Raw genomic sequence first — 20,538 nt, forward strand, 5'->3', positions numbered from 1 at the left:
ACGATATTAAGCATTATGATGAAACTATTATTGCTTTACCAGTTTCCCTTCCCAGTTAAAACTGCGTAATTGTGTAATTGTATTTCACATTTTGATCGTCTTGTGTTGGTTCTTTAATGTACTTCCAGTATGAATCAAGATTGCTTAAGTTTTTCACTCAACATAAGATTTCCCCTCGAACGCTAGGGTTTTCTCCAGATACTCCACTTCACAAAGGGGTGAAGTCACTCATTCACGGCAAAAGCCAAACAATGCGATGTTGGGTCCTCCCGAAAAAAACTATCTTAGCTCACTGAGACTTTCCTTGGTTAATAATTGGAGTTTATTACAAACGACAAGGAGGAACCCGCGGTACTTCCGCGGTAAAAGGACGGCAAATCTGATGATTGCACATGGAAATATCGATTCATCATATATATTTGCCGAAAAGAAATTACAATTATTCACCCCTCTAACCGCCTCGCCTTGACGCCACACACGTACGCACGAACAAGCGTATTATTAATAAATATAATTGTAAACTGGCCGTTAACACATTTTTTAAAACATCCAGTTGTGCGACCTTCAAAACCAAGCGTCGTTGAGATTTCAACATCACATCATCGCCGCCCTCCCCCCTCATCGCTGCCCCCCCCCCCTCATCGCCGCCCCCCCCTTTCTCTTTTCTCCCTCCACACCACCCCCCCACCTCCGTAACCTGCCACCCCGACAGGTGATGAAGGCATGCCCGGTTTCCCTGGAAGCCCCGGGTCCCCAGGCCGCCCAGGCAGCCCCAATTTCAGTAAAGGTCCCCCTGGAGATCATGGCCGCCAAGGTGTCCCCGGCTCCCCTGGGTTCCCTGGACCCAGAGGCAGCCCCGGCATCGTGGGTTTCCCAGGCTTGGTCGGGGAGCAGGTACGTGGGGGGCGGTGGGCGACGGGCGGCAGGGGGGGGAGGACTAGCGATGGCTGTGCCAGGATGGCGAGATGTTAACTACCTCGACTGGTATACAGGAGGCCATGGGTTCGATCCCGACCCTGACACCTGTATATTTGGAGTTTGCATGTTCTCTCCGTGGTCTCGTGGATTTTTCTTCAGATCCTCCGGTTTTCCCCTCCGGCATTTACAAACATGCGTTTTGAGTATTTGGCAGCCATAAATGTCCACACGATGGTAAGCCACTACGTCGAGCTATCATTTGTGGCCAGGTCGCTTCTGAAAAAGAGCTACATAGCTCAGTGGGCCTTACCTGGTTCAGTGGGCCTTACCTGGTTCAGTGGGCCTTACCTGCTAAAAATAAATATTTTGAAAGTTTTAGTTTATTACGAACAAAGATGAAACCAGTATACAGTTTTCACCAGTGCTTAATTTCAGGTGGGTCGGTCTGAATCGGCCAACTGGAAAAATATTTCCACGCCCGGCACATATCACCCAGCATCCCTCTCGCAATGGCTGTGTCTACTCCTGGTCACGTGCCCCCATTCTCAGTCTATCAATGTCTAGAAAAATATTCAGTAAGAAATAAATCCCTGGTTGGTTCATTGTCCTGCTCCTGCCTCTGCCTAAAATAATACGGCCACAATTTTTTGTTGTTTGAGCTGGTGGTCTAAACAAAATCTGTGCGCAGTGCATTATACACACGGCTGTGGCGATATCACGTGATATGCGTGGCATGAATGGGAGTGCCAATCCCATGGTCATCACAACCGCTCCTCTTGCTGTCTAGAAAAAGCCCCAAAAAAATATCCCTCCATGAAAATAAAACGGTGCATCTCCATTTTCCGAGTTCATTTGTCTTGAGAATCTCAAGCCATCGCAGGAATGTTTGCCAGCGCCCTGCGGTATAAAACTGTGTCCAGCGGGGCTCGCTGATGATGATGATCCACGCTGAGTGATGGGTTGAGGGAGCGAGCTGTGATTAATTCAGCGCACTGGACCACTTGCACGACCACTGCCTGTGGAGCATGATGTTGTTTCTTGTAAACTGCGCGTAGCTTTTTTTTCTCTGCACACTTGCATGAACAAAATTAATTGGGAACATGTATAGCTGATGCTGTTGTAGCCTCAGGATAAAGCAATTTACCGGCTGCAGGCTTTTAATCTATATAAAATTTGTTTAACGTAAAATGTTTATATCATGCACAAGTGTCTGTCTGTTACGCTGTGCATCTCGCAACATTATCGCCTTTCCCAATTAACTGCGTTGTGTGCTCGCTAATTGTGCGCGCTTACATTTTCAGGGGCAGCCGGGCAGCTATGGCCCTGCAGGGCAACCAGGTTTCCCAGGGTCGCCTGGCATCAAAGGTCCGAACGCACGCTCGCACGTTGCACTTTGACCTCCAGGCTGGTCGACATTTGCCAGTTTTTGTGATCGTTGTCTTCTCCTTCACCCTGACATTATCCCGGCTCAAGTGGGCTCTGCCTTCCTGCTGCTCCTCTCTCGCCACTCACTCCTATCCTGGGCCATCTTCTAAACCAGGGGTGGGGAACGTCCGGCCCGTGGGCCATGTGAGGCCCGCAAAATCATTTGGTGTGGCCCTGCCAAGGCAAACGCAGGTGGGACTCGAAATTCAATAAATCTAGGAGCAAACCTGGATAAGCAGTTGCGAGTAGCAACATCATCAATACTAGCTATCATCACACGCCTCGCCAAAGAGAAGCAGTTCCAGCCATCACATTAGGGGTGAGTTAATTAAATGTTTGACCAAATACAACAACGGGCTCATTTTTAAGTTGATAATTTTGTATGGCCCGCGAATGATGTTCTAAATATCCAAATGGCCCTTGGCAGAAAAAAGGTTCCCCACCCCTGTTCGAAACTATTAAACTAAACACCTTTTTATTTAAACTATAACTTAAACAATATTTTTATTTTACCGGGTAAGGCCCACTGAGCTATGTGGTTCTCTCTTAGGAGCGTCCTGGCCACAAATAATAGCTCAACTAAGTGACTTATCACGTGGAAATGTATTGCAGTCAAATACCCTAAACGCACGTTGATTTTAAAATTGGAGGGAAAAACCAGAGGACCGAGAAAAAAAAAATCCACATGACTATCGCGGGGAGAACATGCAAAAATATATAGGCATGGTCAGGGTTGGGATATAATCCATGACCTCCTGCATATGAGGCGAGGGAGTTGACATCTCTCCACCGCGGTGCCCTCGTTCACTGCACAGTCCTGCCTGGTTCACCATCTAAAACCACCCTTCTATGTCTAGATCTGCTTATAGGTCTCTACCCTGTTCCCTTGATGTTCATTACCTTTCTTCTCCTGCTGTGGTTTTTCTGCCTTCTTACGGCATGTCCCACCTCGCCATCAGAGTCGGCTGTCTCTCAGCTGGTCACAGATGGGCACCACGATTTCAAACAACACACAACACATTGTCAACGCCCTCAGCCTAAGGTTGCATTCTGCAAGCCACCATTAGCGCTTCCCAAAGAACCGCCATTGTTATACGCTTGTATTAAGTCACCATCAAAATACATTTTTGTAGATGTTAACCGACAGATAGTCTCCTTCCTCGTCGTGTTTCCCGAGGGAAGTGGAGAGATATCTTATCTTCTATTTATATAGCGCTTAACCCAAGACGCTTTACAAGGGTTATGAGTGGTATAATGAGGGTAGCTAAAAGTGACACGGTGAACAGGGATGGGCGTATGGAGTGGGAGGTTTAGTGGGTACGGGGATTACGGTGGGTGCCTAGGGATGGAGGGAATGATGGGCCAGGGGAGAAGAGGTGGGGGTCTTGAGGGAGGAGCGGAAACTCGACTGGGAGGGTGCCGCTCGCTTCATGTGGAGGGGGAAGTTTGTTCGAGTGCAACGGGGGGAGTAGGGAAAAAGAGCGGAAGCGGTGATTGTGCACAAGGAGAGAGGGGAAAGGTGAGGAGTAGGAGAGATTGAGAGTGGAGCGGACTGGGGGGGGCATCAAACGAGGCGAGGTACGGTGGGGCAAGGCTACGAAGGCATTGAAATACAAAGCACAGAATAGGCTACACAGACCTCTATCACCTTTCGGAGGCCATTGTCTGATGTGGCGTGGTGCGAGAGGTCAGAATGAATAGCGATGAACTCGTTTTCTTCACACGACGCCAATAGGAAAAGTTGTAATATAAATATGGATTTTTTTTTTATTGCCTCTTTAAGTAAACTGGCCAATTTCTCAATGATGCACCAAAAATAGGAAAGTAACTTCTCAATCGCTTCAATCAATGAGCGGTTACATCATGGACCCGGAGTAAGAATTTGTGCACATCTCCCGTACATTGCACAACATGTCTGCAGGCGTTGTGCAGGTTCTGTGTCGTTTCAGAATCAGAATCTTTATTTAGACTGGAGGAATCCGATGAGCTATGAAGCTCTTTTTCACAGATGTCCAGTAAAAAAGTTATATACATATTATCTTGTATCTGAGAAACAGTTTGCTTCCATGAATATATGATTATTATATATATTTTTAGTTACTATACCGATCTGTATGCCAAAGTAGCTTGCATGAATCGGTGCACGCTTGGGGATTACACTTAGATAGATGGAGCACGTGCTCGTCACTTTCACCGCCTAGATAAGTCGGCGGGTTGGGACGGCACACATCGCTGTCAGGGATAATGGCCTGCTGTTGATAAGAGAGTGGCAGCCAAGGGAGGTAGCATGGTCAAGCCTGCTCTTACCGCAGAGATGGAGCGATTAAATCAGCTCGTGCGCGAGTACCAGGTGGATTATTTAGCATCGCAGGTCTGAGAGATGTGGCAGTGGCTTGGGGAGGCCATGATCCGGCAGTGGATTGTTTCGGGGCGATGGTGATGATGATGTCATATCCTGCGATGTTGAGTCTAACGGGCGACTGTTTGATCTTGCTTTTATCAGGTGATCCTGGTGATGCCACGGGATTCCCTGGGCCACCAGGCCGCAAAGGAGAGAAGGGAAATCGTGGTGTGGATGGTGAGAATTTATATATCGCATCCCTGTGCTGATACAATACAATCTGTTACCATATGGAACATTTCTCGTCAAGGAGCATAAACCATCATGCGAACTCTGGTCATCTTCACAGTGGCTTTTGGCTAGCCATAGAACAATGGTCACTGCACTTTTAAATCATCTTTACGACTGATTTTTGTGTTTAGTTTGTTGTCCTTCCCCTGCACCTCCGGTAAGCACGGTTGACTTTCGTACGGTGCAAAAGAAGTTCAACATAAATGCCAATTGGAATTATAATACGCTTAAACATAGCACACGGTTGTGTGGTAAAGCCTTATTTGCAAGCGTGACTTGGAAAAGGCAACCCAAACGCAATAAAGTACAGCGATGAAGCAAATGGAGATTTCAAAACCCTCCGGCAGTGTGCATTGCTGTGTGACTGTGGTCACCACCCAGAATAAAACCACGGAGCATGGAAAGACTCAAAGCCCAATTGACAATCACCAAAGATGAGGCATCGTCCCAGCGATGAATCACCACTCCGCGGCTCCTGACGCGATCATCTGGTTTGACCACCTCGATGTAAAACTACAGCTCTTGCCCGGACATCGGCTGTATGCAGGGGTGGGGGGGGCCGGGGAAGACTGACCGCTTTGCTCGTGTAACACTTCTGCCGCTGTTGTCGTCTGCTGGCCACGCTCAAGTTTCACTCTCATCGCCTGTTCTTGGCTCGCCTGATCCTCTCGCGTTTCCGCTTTCACCTCTGCTCGTGTCGCCGCCTTTTCCCCAGGAGATACTTTTTCTTTCGGACCGCCCGGAGATCGGGGCAGCGATGGCCACCAGGGCGCCTGCGGTGAAAATGGACTTCGCGGAGACCCGGGCCGAGCTGGCCAACCTGGTGAGTAGACCCCGCTCCGAGCAGACTTCTCTCCAAAGCCACGTCACAGCGCCACTGGCGCCATGGGGGGGGGGGGCTTGAGTTGGCCCTGCACCACCAAATGTCGTTTTGGTCCCCCCAGGTTTTATCTGCTTAGTGGTGCATCAGATTAAGAAATTTGTATTTTCACGTGAAGATATGAAATGGACGTATATATATATCAGTAACGCTTTGAGTACTTAACTTTTGTGGACATTGTTTGTGAACCGCTGCTGTTACTGGTATTTTTTTCAATCGATCAACGGCATCAAACAAACAAAAGCAATGCAATCACAATCGTGTTCCCCCTGTAGGGTTCCCCGGGCTGAAAGGAATGCCTGGTTTCGACGGGCGTCCAGGGTTGGATGGACAACCCGGAAATCCGGGTTTCCCTGGGTCTCCTGGAGGCCCCGGCCAAAAAGGTGGGTCCATGTCCCGCACGTCCTAAACATCGCCCTGTCCGGCACGTCGTGCTCAAAGGGTGTGCGCAGACTTCGTTAATATCTCACTGTGGCGAGATGGTATGCAGGAGGGCGTGGGTTCCATCCCTACCCTCACGACGCCTGTATATTTGTAGTTTGCATGTTCTAACCCATAATCACGTGAATTTCTCTCCAGGTCATCCGGGTTTTTCCCTCCGCATTCAGAAACATGCGTTCAGAGCATTTGGCTGCTATAAATGTACATGCAATGATAGCCCACTTCGTTGAACTATCATTTGTGATAGCCAGGTCGCCTCTGAAAGAGAACTATACAGCTCAGTAGACCTTACCTGGTAAAATAAATAATAGTTTCTACACTATGGGGACCTCATTTGCCAGTAAAAATATGATAATTGGTTCTTTACCCTTCTATCTGGCAACAAAACTGACACCTTTTTGCAAGGAGTCATGTTTGCATAGACCGCAATACCTGCAGTCATAAGGTATTGCGGTCTATGCAAACATGACTCCTTGCAAAAAGGTGTCAGTTTTGTTGCCAGATAGAAGGGTAAAGAACCAATTATAGTTTCGTTTCGGAAGTTTAGGTTACACTCATTGACGGTGACCTCACTCCCTTACCGTGGCGCTCTGGCTTTCTGACATTTATCTGAAAGAGATCATTCTAAGTCCAAGTGTTTTTTTCTTGCGCAATTGAGCATTGAGCCGGTTGCTCATTTCCCGTTTACACCCCATAGCCAGTGGTCTATATTCCTATGGCCAGGGCGAATCTATCCATATGACAACCGATGTTAACTTCCCAAAACCGTGCTGCTCATTTGATGACCCCCGAGGGATGACGGGCTAGGTTAACCCCCAGCTAGGATTTGAACTCGCAACCTTCTAATTATAAGCCGCTCAACTCTGCCGCTGAACCACCGGTCCTGTAGAGATAGTACATATCAACATAATGAGTGACTAACGGATGTATGTACAGGGTACAAGTTTGTAGGTATGGACATCCAGATAACTCATACTAGATCATTCCATCGGTTTGAATGAATGATGCACCATTTGAAAGCTTAATATATATGCAGTTCATGTGAGCAATGGAAAATGTACAGATAAACGAACAACCTTTGAATGGATATACTGGGCTAATTCAGCTCATGAGTCCCAAAGCAGCCATATCTGCTCTAAAATAGCCCAGCGCATACCCTGGGCTCTGTTTCAAACTCTTAAAATAATTAACAATGTTGTGGTTTTGTTTGTAGGTTTCCCTGGGGCTCCGGGCCTCCATGGCTTGAATGGACTTCCAGGATCCAAGGGCCCTCCAGGGACACAAGGTAATGCCCTTGTTCACTTTACTCTATTACGCTCTGAGGAGACGTTCATCCACCAGTGGATTAACAAACGGCTGTACATTATTATGGTGATTCAAATGAATTACATTCGGTACTCTCCCCATCAACGTGTAGTCAGGTACGCCCACGCTTGAACAGGTTCTCGGGCCCAACAACAGTTGCCACGTGTCCCGGTCTTTTTTTTCCCGGATCGTCCTCCCGTCGGAGTCGCTGTCCCGGGAAATCTGCAAGTCTTACCAGGGACATTAAAAAAAGAAGTCTCCATTTTTGTCACTTCAAAATCATAACCACAATATTCATTTATATTGGAGGAATCCGATGAGCTGTAAGGTTCTTTTGCACACATGTCCAGCAGACGTTCCACTTGAGCAATAACACATGACCCGAGACATTGCATTTACGCGCAGTTCTCTCCTCGCCCCGCTATCGCGAGACATTCTTCTTATTCTTAGGTTTTTTCGGTAAAGTCACGTAGGTAAAAAATTAAAATTTAAATTAATTAAAGTAAAATTAAAATAAAATAAAAATCACGACGTTTCGGAGACAACACAAGCTTCCGTCTTCAGGTGGAACCGTCACAGCACGATAGCTGTATCAAGTAAATGAGAGATTACAAGAGATACCACTTCGTATATATAATGGTTGAGGGGGGGGGGGGAATGGGCCAGGAACGGCCCACTTTTTATTATTATGGTAAGGTGCGGCTTGAGACTACGGCTAGACTACATAACAAACGACTGAGCCATGAAATGTCCCGGTTGTTTGTACCTCGAGAGGTGGCAAACCTAGGGCCCTCACCCGCCATCCTGGCCCAGCTACAGTCGTGTTTCTTCTCCCCTGAACGTTACCTGTGTCCGTGTCTTCTCTTCATTCTTCTTCTTCTTCTCAGGTCCGTCTGAGCCAGGTCTGCCCGGGCCACCAGGCTTCCCAGGCTTGAAGGGATCGGAGGGGGAGCCAGGCAGAGGAGGTAACGAGCTTGGGCCAACAGGCCTCAAAGGATCCAAGGGCGACCCAGGTACGGCAGTCTTTTTAAATCCTTTATTTTAAGTTTGCTTGCTTGCTTGCGTGCTTGCTTGCTTACGACCGTGCAAATCTTTCGGTCGTTTTTTAACCCACTTCCCGTGATCCAATCGAGCTGATATTTTGCACACAGACTCGTTGTGCGAGACAATTAATGTTCGTGAAAAATTTTTCCAAAATTTTACACTGTTTAGGGAAAACAAATTAAATATTTAATTACCAATTGCTTAATACTGGCAGACAATCATCTGACCCATAGGTGGCAGCCATCTCAAGCCAGAGGACGAGAGGACTCTAGCCGTCACGCATATAAAGGATTTATAGTGAAAAACTTTGTTTTCACGGGTTATACTTATTACTTTACTCGTCACTCCCGCAAATGAGACTCCTATCCCGCTATCTGGAGGTCTCACCCTGGTTGCACAAATAAACTGGATTTGTCCTCCCTGTGGGCTTCACGGCTTGTGCGTGAACTTGCGTGTGTATTTTATAACGTCCATATGCCTGCCCGTGTGCCCTTAGCAAGACACACTACACTAAGTCGTAGTCTTGTTGTACGTACATTAGCAAATGTGCATAGTGACTGCGTCATAATTAATCGATTGACTGATCAAAATTGAATCGTACAGTAACGACACGCGCATTGTCTTGGACATTTGGGAATTATGAAAATGTCGGTGCATACAGATTATGCGCAAATGATATGCTGAGCGTTACGCTTGGGCTGACGAAATGAAAAGAGACAACACTGATGGAAAATATGATGCGGACTAAACAATTGTTCCAAGTGAGACAAAAAAGAGAAACAATTATTGACTTGAATCGTGAAAATTCATCATCAGGTAAGTGGGTTGGATTGGCTGAATTGTTACATGCTCACTACTTGCAAATAAGCACACATTCACAGACATTTTTATTTTACACATACTTACAGTGAATTTAATCTTCTTGGTTCTTTCGGTAAAACCACGTAGAATGGAAATAATAAAATAATAAAAATAAAATATAATAAAATAATTCTCACGACGTTTCGGCCACAACGCAAGCAGCCGTCCTCAGGTGGAGAACAGGTCTGTCGAGAAGACAGATTCAGACTCTGTCTTCTTTATTATTTTATTATGTTTTATTTTTATTATTTTATTATTTCCATTCTACGTGACTTTACCGAAAGAACCAAGAAGACGAATCCCTACAGTCACGAAAGCTTTAATTTGAAAAAAAGTTAATTTAATGTTGAGCTTTCAAGTGTAAATGTTGCATTGCTGGACCTGCGCTGTAGAAATGTTGGTGGTCTCAAGTGTTTTTACGAATGAGTTAACAAAGCACTTGACTGTCAAATGACGTAATACGATAAATTAATGGCAGCGGTAAAATATCCCAGCAACTGCCCTTGTTTTGAAGTCCTTTGCTGTAACGTGAATTACTCATCATCCCACAATAATTTTCTGCTCAGTTCAAAGAAATGTGTGCACTGGACTGCATGCCTCATTTGCATTTCTGAACAATTTGACCGTGGGTTCTCTCATTTTAGAAGTGTCTAATTCTGTCACCTTAATTATTATATGTCCTTGCCTTTCCCATAAAGTATTCATTCAGAAATCAAGGCTTATTCACATTCAGAGTATTGTCACGTGATATGAAGCGGTTTTTATTTTGCTTTGAATAAAAATTTATATTTTACAAATTATTACATTATAAATGAATTTCATGTTAAAAGAGCCATTGAACTCTGAATTCTAAATTAAGAACCAACTCCTTGTGGTGTTAGCGATGCTGCTCGCTGATACGGGACTCTGTCTCGTTACTCAAACGCCACTTACAATAAGCAATGTGGAAATTATATTCTTGGTTCTTTCGGTAAAGTCACGTAGAAGGGACTTTACCGAAAGAACCAAGAATATGAATCCCTGCAGTCACGAAAGCTTTAAATCGAAATGTGGAAATTGTCAAATTATCACCTTTCATTGGTGGGAAAAATACACGAAGCGATTGACTTTTCAGGCTTTTGCGGAGAGGTGTCGGCCCGAATAAAACAAAATGTGGGGTTTTGCAAAACACGTTTATAACGCAGATTATTTTGTTTGTTTGTTTAACGTATTCGTCGATTACCTACGGAGACGTAGGATAGCGACGTCCGTTGCAACTGTCCTCTTAAACTGATCGGTTGGCGTACCGGCGTCATGTTCACGGCGTCACCTGGGCGTCGAGTCCCGTGGTTTTCACAATGCTGTCCGTGTCTCTCTTTTCTTCTTTTTCTCTCTTGCCCCTCTTTGCCCTGTGTACATTAAAACAAACGCGCACACACACACACATACACGCACTCCATCCACCCGTCCTCGTCCTTCCGTCTCGCCACTCGCCGCATCTCTGCCCGGGACCCACCACCCTCTGCTGCAGGGTGCACCGGTAAGGCTTTGCTCTCGCCAGACTACCCCCTGATGATGCCATGTGTGCCATGGCATGTGCAGAAGCGTTGCCGTCTGGCGCCACCGTTTCGTTGCCCGTGTCTCTCTCCCTTCCTTCGTTGGACCCATTGTGTTTCATGTTGCTGCTCTTATTGTGCAACAGAAGATGCCCAAAGGAGATCCTCTAACCCCCACAATCTTAAAAGAGAATTGGTAATTAGGTGTGTTTACGAGCTTAATGCTTTTCCATTTGAGTGCGTGTGTATGAATGTCCGTGTTATGAATGGAACTGTTTATTAACGAACTAACAATGAACAGACAGAGTAGTCCATCTTTCCCCATTAAAAATAAAACTTAATTTGTGCATGTTGGCGTATGGGTTGTCCGTATTAATAGTTTCCAGCATCATTTGTATCACTAAAGCCAGTTTCGTGACTGCGGCTCAAACCCCGGTCAGACCAGCTCAGTGGGAAACCCGAATCCGCTTGCCGTCCAGGTTCGAGTTACCGCTTTGCGCTGAACGCTGCACGATCCGTTCCACCGGCCTTCACGCTCAACGGCGCCCTCTCACCCCTTAGGTCCGATTGGCCGGCCCGGCATCCCGGGCCTTCCAGGACAACCTGGCTTCATAACCGGAGATCGTCCTGGCGCACCTGGGAACGTCGGCTCACCCGGTCCAAGCGGACCTCCAGGTGAGACGCGCGTGGTGGCGCGTGGTGGCACGCGATGGCGCGTGGTGGCACGTGGTGGCACGCAGGTGGCGTCGCGGCCCAGCGGTGGCGCGCTCGCCGCGTGCCGCAGAGGCTCCGACAGGCCGCCCCGGTTGATACTGCGAGCGTAATAACCGTGACCATGCCACGCGGCGTCTGCAAGAGAAGGCCGTTGTGCAAAGGGTCGTCGCTCCCTTACTGCCAGATAAATTCCCCAGGTAACTTTTTCAAATGAGACTCTCCTTGCCCCAACAGCCTGGTAAGGCTATACGGGGAATCTGTCTTTGCTACCCATGTCGCTCAATCTTGAATAATAATAATAATAATAAGTGTATGCTGTGTTGCTGTAACATAATAAAATGCAACATGCTTGATGGGCTAAATTTCTCACGGAATATTTTCTGACGTCCTCCAAACTCATAATCGCCCGGACCACCACCTCCTCCCCCCACAACCCTTTCTGGAGGACAGTGCACATATTTTCTGGAACTCAGCCCTGTATAGCTCCTGCTGAAATGAAGCCCTGCATGTGACAGCGACGCGAACGACCGTTGAGATGAAGCGGCTGTCGTTGTCCGTGAGTCCAGGTCGCCCAGGGCCCCCTGGAGCGCCCGGACTTCCGTCGCTACAGGTCGAGAGGGGAGAACCAGGATATCCGGGAATACCGGGAGGACAAGGGCCGCCAGGATTCCGCGGGAACGACGGTCTTCCTGGAGTTCCGGGACCTCCCGGTCCTTCCGGGCAAAAGGGTACTCGCTCGCTTGTCATATCTTTCGTCATTTGTTCGGAATCATAATCAGAATATGTATTGATCTTGGAGGAATTCGATGAGCTGTGAAGTTCTTATTACACAGATGTCCAGTAAAATCCGATGAGCTTGTTTGCATCTGGGGCAAGAGTATTTGAATTGAGAGTGCAACGATGCATAGAATGCACATTCTTGCACTAAGTGGTACGTACGTAAATATGGGTGCGTAAGAATCGGTTTTAATGTATAAAAATTGCACGCAGCGACATGATATTGTTGTACTACGCATGAACTAAGCAAACGAAACTGGGCAGACAAATATGAATGAGACGGTTAGAATAGAACGATAAAGATCATCGATTCTTAAATCGAATCATGACCCTGAATCGCAACAATCAAATTGCTGCAGGTTTAGGCCTAAATTATCTAGTACCACTGCGATTACACAGTTTGTATGCCCTGCTTTATGATAAACGCACTGTTGTTGCTGTTAGACATTAAATTGGCTAACATGCGCCACACTAAATACGTGATGTAATTGCCTTGTTAGCTGCTAGCTCATGCACGACGCATCCATCATTCATGCCAACAGACTAAAGTTTGGTATTGGAATGTGTTATTTCCACTTATGGAGCTCATTTAACTTCTAAGTACGATTGTATTGGACTGCACTCGCAGCTACAAATACGCATCTTCAATAAAATAAATTTATATTATTTATATTATTATAATACATGATCAAAACATAATCATCAGTCTTACTCAAAACGTGTGACATTTTTGCACAGTTTCAAAAAAGCTATTTAGATTTGCACAGCATGTGCACTGGCTGGGTTAGTGCTGTGTGGGTCACGGAGGTCATTCTGACCATACATCACCACACTGCTCAGTGCAGGTCGGCCGGAAAGGGGGTGGGCCCATGACCGTTTCAGAAATCACTCGCCACTGATGCTCGGACGTGGATGGGTATGGAGCTCGGGTTTGTAGCACGGCGCGTTCACCACTGCGCCACCGCAAACGTACGCGCGTGCGATGCTCACGCGGCAGCGGTTCGCGGTTTGCTTTGTGTCGGACCAGGTCTGAAAGGAGACCCTGGCCAAATGGGATTCCCTGGCAGAGATGGCCTTTCGGGTGACCCAGGATACACGGGGATAAAAGGGGCCATGGGTAATTCAGGTACGGAACTCCACGCGAAAACACACGAAGCTAAATCGCCTCCGGTAATTTTCCACAAAACTTCAAAAATGCTGGCAGTGAAAATATCACAATGTTTTATATATATGTGTTTGTGTATCCTGATGCATTCTATTGCTTTGCATTGATCGGCATGTCGGTGATCCTTATTGTGCATCCATGAAATCTCTGCTCGATTTCATGCGATGATGATGCCATGTGTGCCATGGCATGTGCAGAAGCGTTGCCGTCTGGCGCTATCATTTCGTTGCCCGTGTCTCTGTCCCCTTCCTTCGTTGGACCCATTGTGTTTTATGTCGCTGCTCTTACTGTGCAACAGAAGATGCCCAAGGGAGTTCCTCTAACCCGCACAATCTTAAAAGAGGATTGGTAATTGGGTATGTTTACGAGCTGAATGCTTTTCCATTTGAGTGCGTGTGTATGAATGTCTGTGTTATGAATGGAACTGTTTATTAACGAATTAACAATGAACAGACAGGGTAGTCCACCTTTCCCCATTAAAAAGAAAACTTAATTTGTGCATGTTGGCGTATGGGCCGTCCGTATTAATAGTTTCCAGCAGCATTTGTATCACTAAAGCAAATTACTTAAATCGAATATGATGAGTCTCATCGGCAGTCAGGCCTGTTAGACAAATGCTTATGTGCTGCCACATGTTATTGGCAAGAGCACTCTCTCTCTCTGCTGTGTGGCCCATCAGCGAAAAACAACAGAATTGCATAAAAACACACCACACTGTGGTGGAAGAGCATTTCTTATTGCAGGTCTCACCCTGCTGAAGAGACTCATAAAATTGAAACCAGTCCAGAGTTTGCTGCTTTGATGACTTGCTGCTGGAAAGTATGAGTCTGTAAGGCCAAATAAGGCAATAGGCAAATATAATATTTATTTTAGAATATACTTCATATACGTATTTGTCATATGATTGACTGGTGTTTGCGAATATGTGTGGCTGTTTATGAATTAATGGGTGCTCGTGATTGTGTTTTGGCATAATATATAAACGGTTGGATGTTTGTGAGTGTTTGTGAGAGTCTGTTTGGAGGTGTGTTTCTGTAGTGGGGAAGATGTGGTAAATATCACTGGGTTTTGTTTTTCCATATCATACTCCAATTGGTTGCTTGCTTGGTGAAAGGAACTTCTTTGAACTTCTGAAAGTCTAATCAGGCAATATATAGAGTGCAAATGTAAAACAAATTCTAATTGACAATTATCACACAACAGCATTTTTTCGTGATGTATCCAAACCACTTTTCCACTTCATGTTCTGTTTTAATCGAAGTATTGCCTGATAACTTTTAAGGGATTTATTGATTTTAAGCCAAGAGTTTTTGTTTAATTCAAAACTCTGCGGAAAACGTGCAGAGTGCAGTTTGCGACGAAGGGCCTTCGAATCCAACACTTTCCGTTCAATGTTGGGGAAAACCCATGCAGGCGGGCACAGCTTTGCGTGCCATTAACTCTACGAAGGACGCATTTGTCGCAGGGTGCACTGGTGTAGGTTTCCGCTCGCAGCCGTTCATTCTTTTGAAAATCTTGCCATCTTGCCCCAAAGCGTGTTCCCATCCCCCCCCCCCCCCCCCCCCCGGCTCACCATGTCTGTTTTGTCCCTCATTGAAACCCTAAACGCATGTCGTGTCCCATCCTCTGCCCGTCCGCCCTGTGTCTCATCCATCCATCAAATCCCCTTTTTTCCCCCTTTGTGCTCGTTCTCATTGTGGGGATTTTTCAGGATGCGTAGGTGAGCACACCACCGACATGCACACCGCACGCATGCCAGGTTTATCCACAAACAGGGGCACGCCTGGGCTAGAAGCCGGTTCTTAAAATATCTGGACGGGTCGCTCGGCGGTGGAATGAGACGGCTTGCAATCAGGAGGCTGCGTGGGTCGATTAAACGAGCACTGCCGTGCTGTGGACAAGTCACCAGTGGTTCTCCTATTGACAGACTTGCCCCTGCCATAGGAATGTGGAATTTCCACCACTGGCTCAGGGCTGCAAATAAGAGATGAGCGCCGCCTCAATGCTCATTTGAGCAGGAATTCACTTCGAGTTGATTTAAAATTACAATTTTTAAAAAATACTGTGAATTATTACATTACGTCATTCATTACTTACACTTGTTGGTGGCTTTAGGGAGCTCAAGTGTTTAAGAATTTCGGTTGCGGGAATGTGCCGGTTATTTTCCCTTGGTATTACCGGTGCCTACACAGGCGTGCCGCTGTTGTATGACTCTTATATAAGCTTGTCGCTTTGAGTACCTTTGAACCGCTATCTTGTATTGGCTAGCGAAAGACGATAAATAAATGTGAATACAGCTTAATAATGCACAGTGATAGCTCGGTACTTGCACGTGACTTACCAAAACTATAGGCATTTTTTGTAGTTAATGTAAAATAGTAACACTAAACTGTAGAAGCAGTGTCATTCAGCAATCGCATTTCTATATTTGGCTTGTTGTTCCATTAACAATATACACCGTTTTAGTATGGCAAACATACTCTTTGGTTCTTTCGGTGAAGTCACGTAGGTGATCTATATTTATTTTCTACCTACGTGACTTGACCGAAAGAACCAAAAGTATTCCTGCAGTCACGAAAGCTTCAAATTAAGATTATGCAAACTATATTTTTAAATGTCAATATTTAACATCACTAATGTGACAGAACTGTACTGGCAAAATACACATTACGGTACTAATGCTGTATGCTAATAATATGCAAAGACAGTAATAATTGAAACCATCTTTTAAACAAAAACTATTTAAAATTTAACAAAACCGGTTTTCGACGTGCAAGTGTCTCATCAGTCCAGAGTTTTGCTTGTAATGTGTCAATGCTAATGTAATTATGCACTCCCAGAAAGCAACGAGGCTGATGGGTTTTGTAAAAAATAATTGTATGGGAGCAACAGACATGTTTATATGAAGGGACACATTGTCTGCTAAGATAATCGTGTTACATATACTCTCCGCAATGACGCTAGTGATTTATTTTGTGCTTAACTTTTGCACGTTCTCAAAGCGAAATCTTTTCACGGAGGTGGAGCACTAACGGACAACATTTTTTTAAACAGGGCCACCAGGCCCCCCAGGCCCTCCTGGCCCAATTCCAAGGCCAGAAGACATCAACATTCCTCCCGGAATCCCCGGAACCCCAGGCACACCTGGAGCCATGGGAGACGAGGGTGAATCCGGAAGACCAGGCTTTCCCGGAAGCGCAGGTGCGGTACTCACCGATCCAAAGGCTCGTGTGCTCTTGATGTATCTCGATTGTCTGTTCATTCCAGGTTTGTGCCAAAGCTAGATGTCACCCATGACAAAATAGCTTAATAGCTCAATGGTGCCTTGACTGGGTCTGATTCTGAAGGTGAAAATATGATTGCAGGTAAAGTCAATCCAGAGTTTTTGCTCGCAGAAGAGAGCGTTACTTCGAGGATCATGGCAGCTCACCCACGGCTCAATTTAGTCTCAACTCCACAGCAGAGGTCGCAACCGGTTACCCGATACCCGTACCCTATCCGATACTCGGCTACCCGTACCCGGCCGGGTACGGGTACCCGTTTGCGACCCTGGTGCGGCTGGGTACGGGTAAGGAATCAAAACCCGTTTGCGACCTCTGCTCCACAGCGCAGCACTTCTCCCATTCTTCACACTCACAGACACAAAGACGAAGCTCCCCCATATAGTCCTTTAACAGGCTGTTGAAACGAGGGACGTGAGCGAACACCTATGGGAGGCCGACACAGCACATGAGAGTGGGTGGGTGGCCAGCACCATGCCCGGCAGCCTGTGTCTCCCCATTTCTGATATTTACATATTTGAGTCGACCTAGGGGAGGCCCAGGATCGATTCAGATAATTGTCAGTGGTGTTGGCCGTGAGTGGGAATACAACTCTGGTCGCCTAGGAAAGGCACAGAATACGTGTTTATGCTTTCCAGTAGCTTAGGTCCATCTGTCCCTCTATAACGTGGGATCACAGTATCTCTTGCAAAGATGATCCGATATGAAAACACGTTGTACAATACTCTTTGGTTCTTTCGGTAAACGTAGTACAATGTTGCTTTGCCATTATAAACTTTTCAGATTACATATTTTTCCTCGTTTTGTGCAGATTCGGTTATGCATAAATGCAGCTCACGTATTTCTACCCAAAATTCGCTTCATATTATACGGTTTGAATGCACTTATATGTGGCTTTGCCGTCGGACTGTGGGACAACATTGTTTGTGTACTGCGTGTGCTACTCGGCAGGCAGCTGTCTCTTGCGGTGCCAAATGGTTTGATGACTGTGTGCTGCACACTTCGCCATTTTGCGATTGTGCCCCCGTTTTTGTGGAACACATCTCCCACAAGAGAAACCTGTAACTGCAAAGACAAACGCTTGTTTGAAATCGTTAAAGATAATCCAGTGCATAGGCCTGATTGTTTCATAACCTACCAGCAATGGCACTTAAAACTCATGTCAGACAGCACGGGGCACACTGTATGGCTGAAACTCTGATAAGATAAGAGCTGTCTCATCTTTCATCAGTTACTTGTGATGTTAGGATGTTCGATGCGAGATTAAATGGCCGGAGCTTTTCACGAGGGTATCCAAAGCTGACTGTGTTGCACTGTGTAATTGTGGTATGGCAGGCAAAAAGGGCAGCCCAGGATATCCAGGAAAGCCAGGCTTGAATGGCCTGCCAGGCCCAGAGGGGAGCCTTGGAGACCCAGGTATTCCTGGGCAACCAGGACAGGTTGGCTCACAAGGTAAGTGATGTTTTGAGAGGGTCTGTATTTGGCGAGTAATGGTTCATGAATTGTCACAATTTGGAGTCGTTGTTTGATTGAAAAACCAATTATTTTTTTTGTCGCATGTTTGCTATTTCTTCAAGGATTTCTCATTTCTTGTCTCGTTTTGACAGTTGTGTTCGCTTAATCCGCATTAACAGCAACGTTAGAATGTATATTGCCTGCATATATTTTGCATACATTTTTAATAATCAAATGTTAGCATAAAATGCATCACTACAACAACCAAATCAATTTGAAATTAGTACTGAAATTCTATCTGGTTAATACCGCGGTGTGTATTACCCATAAAATACTGCGCATCATCTGCTTACAGTGGACGTTAAAGATCCCGTGACGTCATTAAAAAGAGTAAACTAAATTATCTTATTTTTCAGGTAAAGCCCACTGAGGTCTTTTTGAAATTTACTATTTATATGATCTACATTTTGAATGTGTCAGATACATTTCTAATAAATCATCATTTCAATTTGGAACGCACACATTATTAGCTCACTCAGAAATAAAAAGAATGACTCAGAGGTGCAAAGAATCACAGACAATTATCACGGTTGGCTACGTACGGTGCGAAAGAACTTCAACATACATACATACATGCGTACGTACACACAGACAACATGCGTAGCCACCACCGCCTCGGCAGCGTCAAGGACAGAAACAAAATGGCCGAGGCATCGTGCACGAACAAAACCACGCAGCCAGAATGTTCTCGAGGTGTTCCCCAACTCCGGATCTCTGCGATCATTCCCCTTCGCCTCTCCCGTGCACCCCCCCCCCCCCCCCCACTCCATTTTGCCGTGAAGGTTCTCCGGGAAATCCAGGCACCGTGGGCATTCCCGGAATGCCGGGCCGCGGCGTGAACGTGGGCTTCCTGCTCGTCAAGCACAGCCAGACGGAGCAGGTGCCGCAGTGCCCCGTGGGCATGGCCAGGGTGTGGGACGGATTCAGCCTGCTGTATGTGGAAGGCAGCGAGAAGTCCCACAACCAGGACCTGGGTGCGTATGGTCACGCGCCTGCCCGTACCGGCTCAATGCGGCTCCCGCGAGTCGGAGTGATTTCCCCACTCCGAACGAAGCGTTGAGGCATTGTTGCTCGTCAGTTTGCAGCCAAGTAGAGCCATGGGTGGATATTCCAGGGGGTGATGGGTCCACCCCCGTAACCATGATTTTAACTCGCAACCTACCAATTGTGAGCCGCTTACTCTACCACTGTGCCACCTGCCCTGGTTTGTTCATTAATTGGCACAGACGATATCAATTAATTTGGCCACGTTCCAGTTCTTAGAATGGAATGCTTGAATGTTTGAATGTCAAGCGGCGAGCATTACTCTCGTTGCCAGGGTGGGTTGGAAAGTATTTGAAGGGATCTCAGAAGTAGCTGTGTGATGAACATTTCTGCAGGCATTTCTCTAACAAGAAGCGTTGCGCTGCTTTGTAAGAGTTCAGAATTTATGCTATGGCTTAGGACATGAATCTGATGGCACAACCGGGGAAAACTTAGAAGAAGACACTGAGTGTGCGTATTACTGTCGCACTGCCACCCGCCCATCACAGGCATGGCCGGCTCCTGCCTGCCGCGCTTCAGCACCATGCCCTTCGTCTACTGCAACATCAACGAGGTGTGCAACTATGCGTCGCGCAACGACAAGTCCTACTGGCTCTCCACGACGGCGCCTATCCCCATGATGCCCGTGGCCGAGGAGCAGATCCGGCAGTACATCAGCCGCTGCTCGGTGTGCGAGGCACCGTCGCAGTCCATCGCCGTGCACAGCCAGGATGTGAGCATCCCGCCGTGCCCCACGGGATACCGCAGCCTCTGGATCGGCTACTCCTTCCTCATGGTGAGTGGCTCCTCTCTCCTCCCTCACGCCTCCTTGCTCCCCATTCCTACTGTGATCCCTTCCTCCTGCCTCATCCTGCTGGGAGCTCCATTTGCCGAAGCTCCGAGCGCGTACAGCGAAACGTCGGACGTAATGTCGAACAGCGTGCGTGATTCTCTCCCCTCCTTCGCCCTCCCTCCTTCTCTCTCTCCGTTCCTTTTTTCCTCCCCCCCCCCCCCCCCCCCCC

General features: G+C 46.7%; 1 protein-coding gene across 1 annotated transcript in view; it reads left to right on the plus strand.

Annotated features, from left to right (window-relative positions):
* LOC133353864 (collagen alpha-6(IV) chain-like) overlaps window positions 1-20,538 on the plus strand; it is a 177,198-nt gene that overhangs the window by 148,167 nt on the left and 8,493 nt on the right. The window contains exons 33-47 of the mRNA XM_061570339.1: window positions 713-894; window positions 2,220-2,283; window positions 4,847-4,921; window positions 5,691-5,798; window positions 6,131-6,238; window positions 7,510-7,581; window positions 8,489-8,614; window positions 11,017-11,025; window positions 11,603-11,716; window positions 12,322-12,483; window positions 13,560-13,658; window positions 16,752-16,898; window positions 18,314-18,430; window positions 19,276-19,467; window positions 20,026-20,312. Coding sequence (XP_061426323.1) covers window positions 713-894; window positions 2,220-2,283; window positions 4,847-4,921; window positions 5,691-5,798; window positions 6,131-6,238; window positions 7,510-7,581; window positions 8,489-8,614; window positions 11,017-11,025; window positions 11,603-11,716; window positions 12,322-12,483; window positions 13,560-13,658; window positions 16,752-16,898; window positions 18,314-18,430; window positions 19,276-19,467; window positions 20,026-20,312 — 1,862 coding nt within the window. The remainder of the gene's footprint in view (window positions 1-712; window positions 895-2,219; window positions 2,284-4,846; window positions 4,922-5,690; window positions 5,799-6,130; window positions 6,239-7,509; window positions 7,582-8,488; window positions 8,615-11,016; window positions 11,026-11,602; window positions 11,717-12,321; window positions 12,484-13,559; window positions 13,659-16,751; window positions 16,899-18,313; window positions 18,431-19,275; window positions 19,468-20,025; window positions 20,313-20,538) is intronic.

Source organism: Lethenteron reissneri, chromosome 45 (genome assembly GCF_015708825.2).
Source record: "Lethenteron reissneri isolate LAM-NWPU_2019-01 chromosome 45, ASM1570882v1, whole genome shotgun sequence".
Classification (NCBI taxonomy): domain Eukaryota; kingdom Metazoa; phylum Chordata; class Hyperoartia; order Petromyzontiformes; family Petromyzontidae; genus Lethenteron; species Lethenteron reissneri.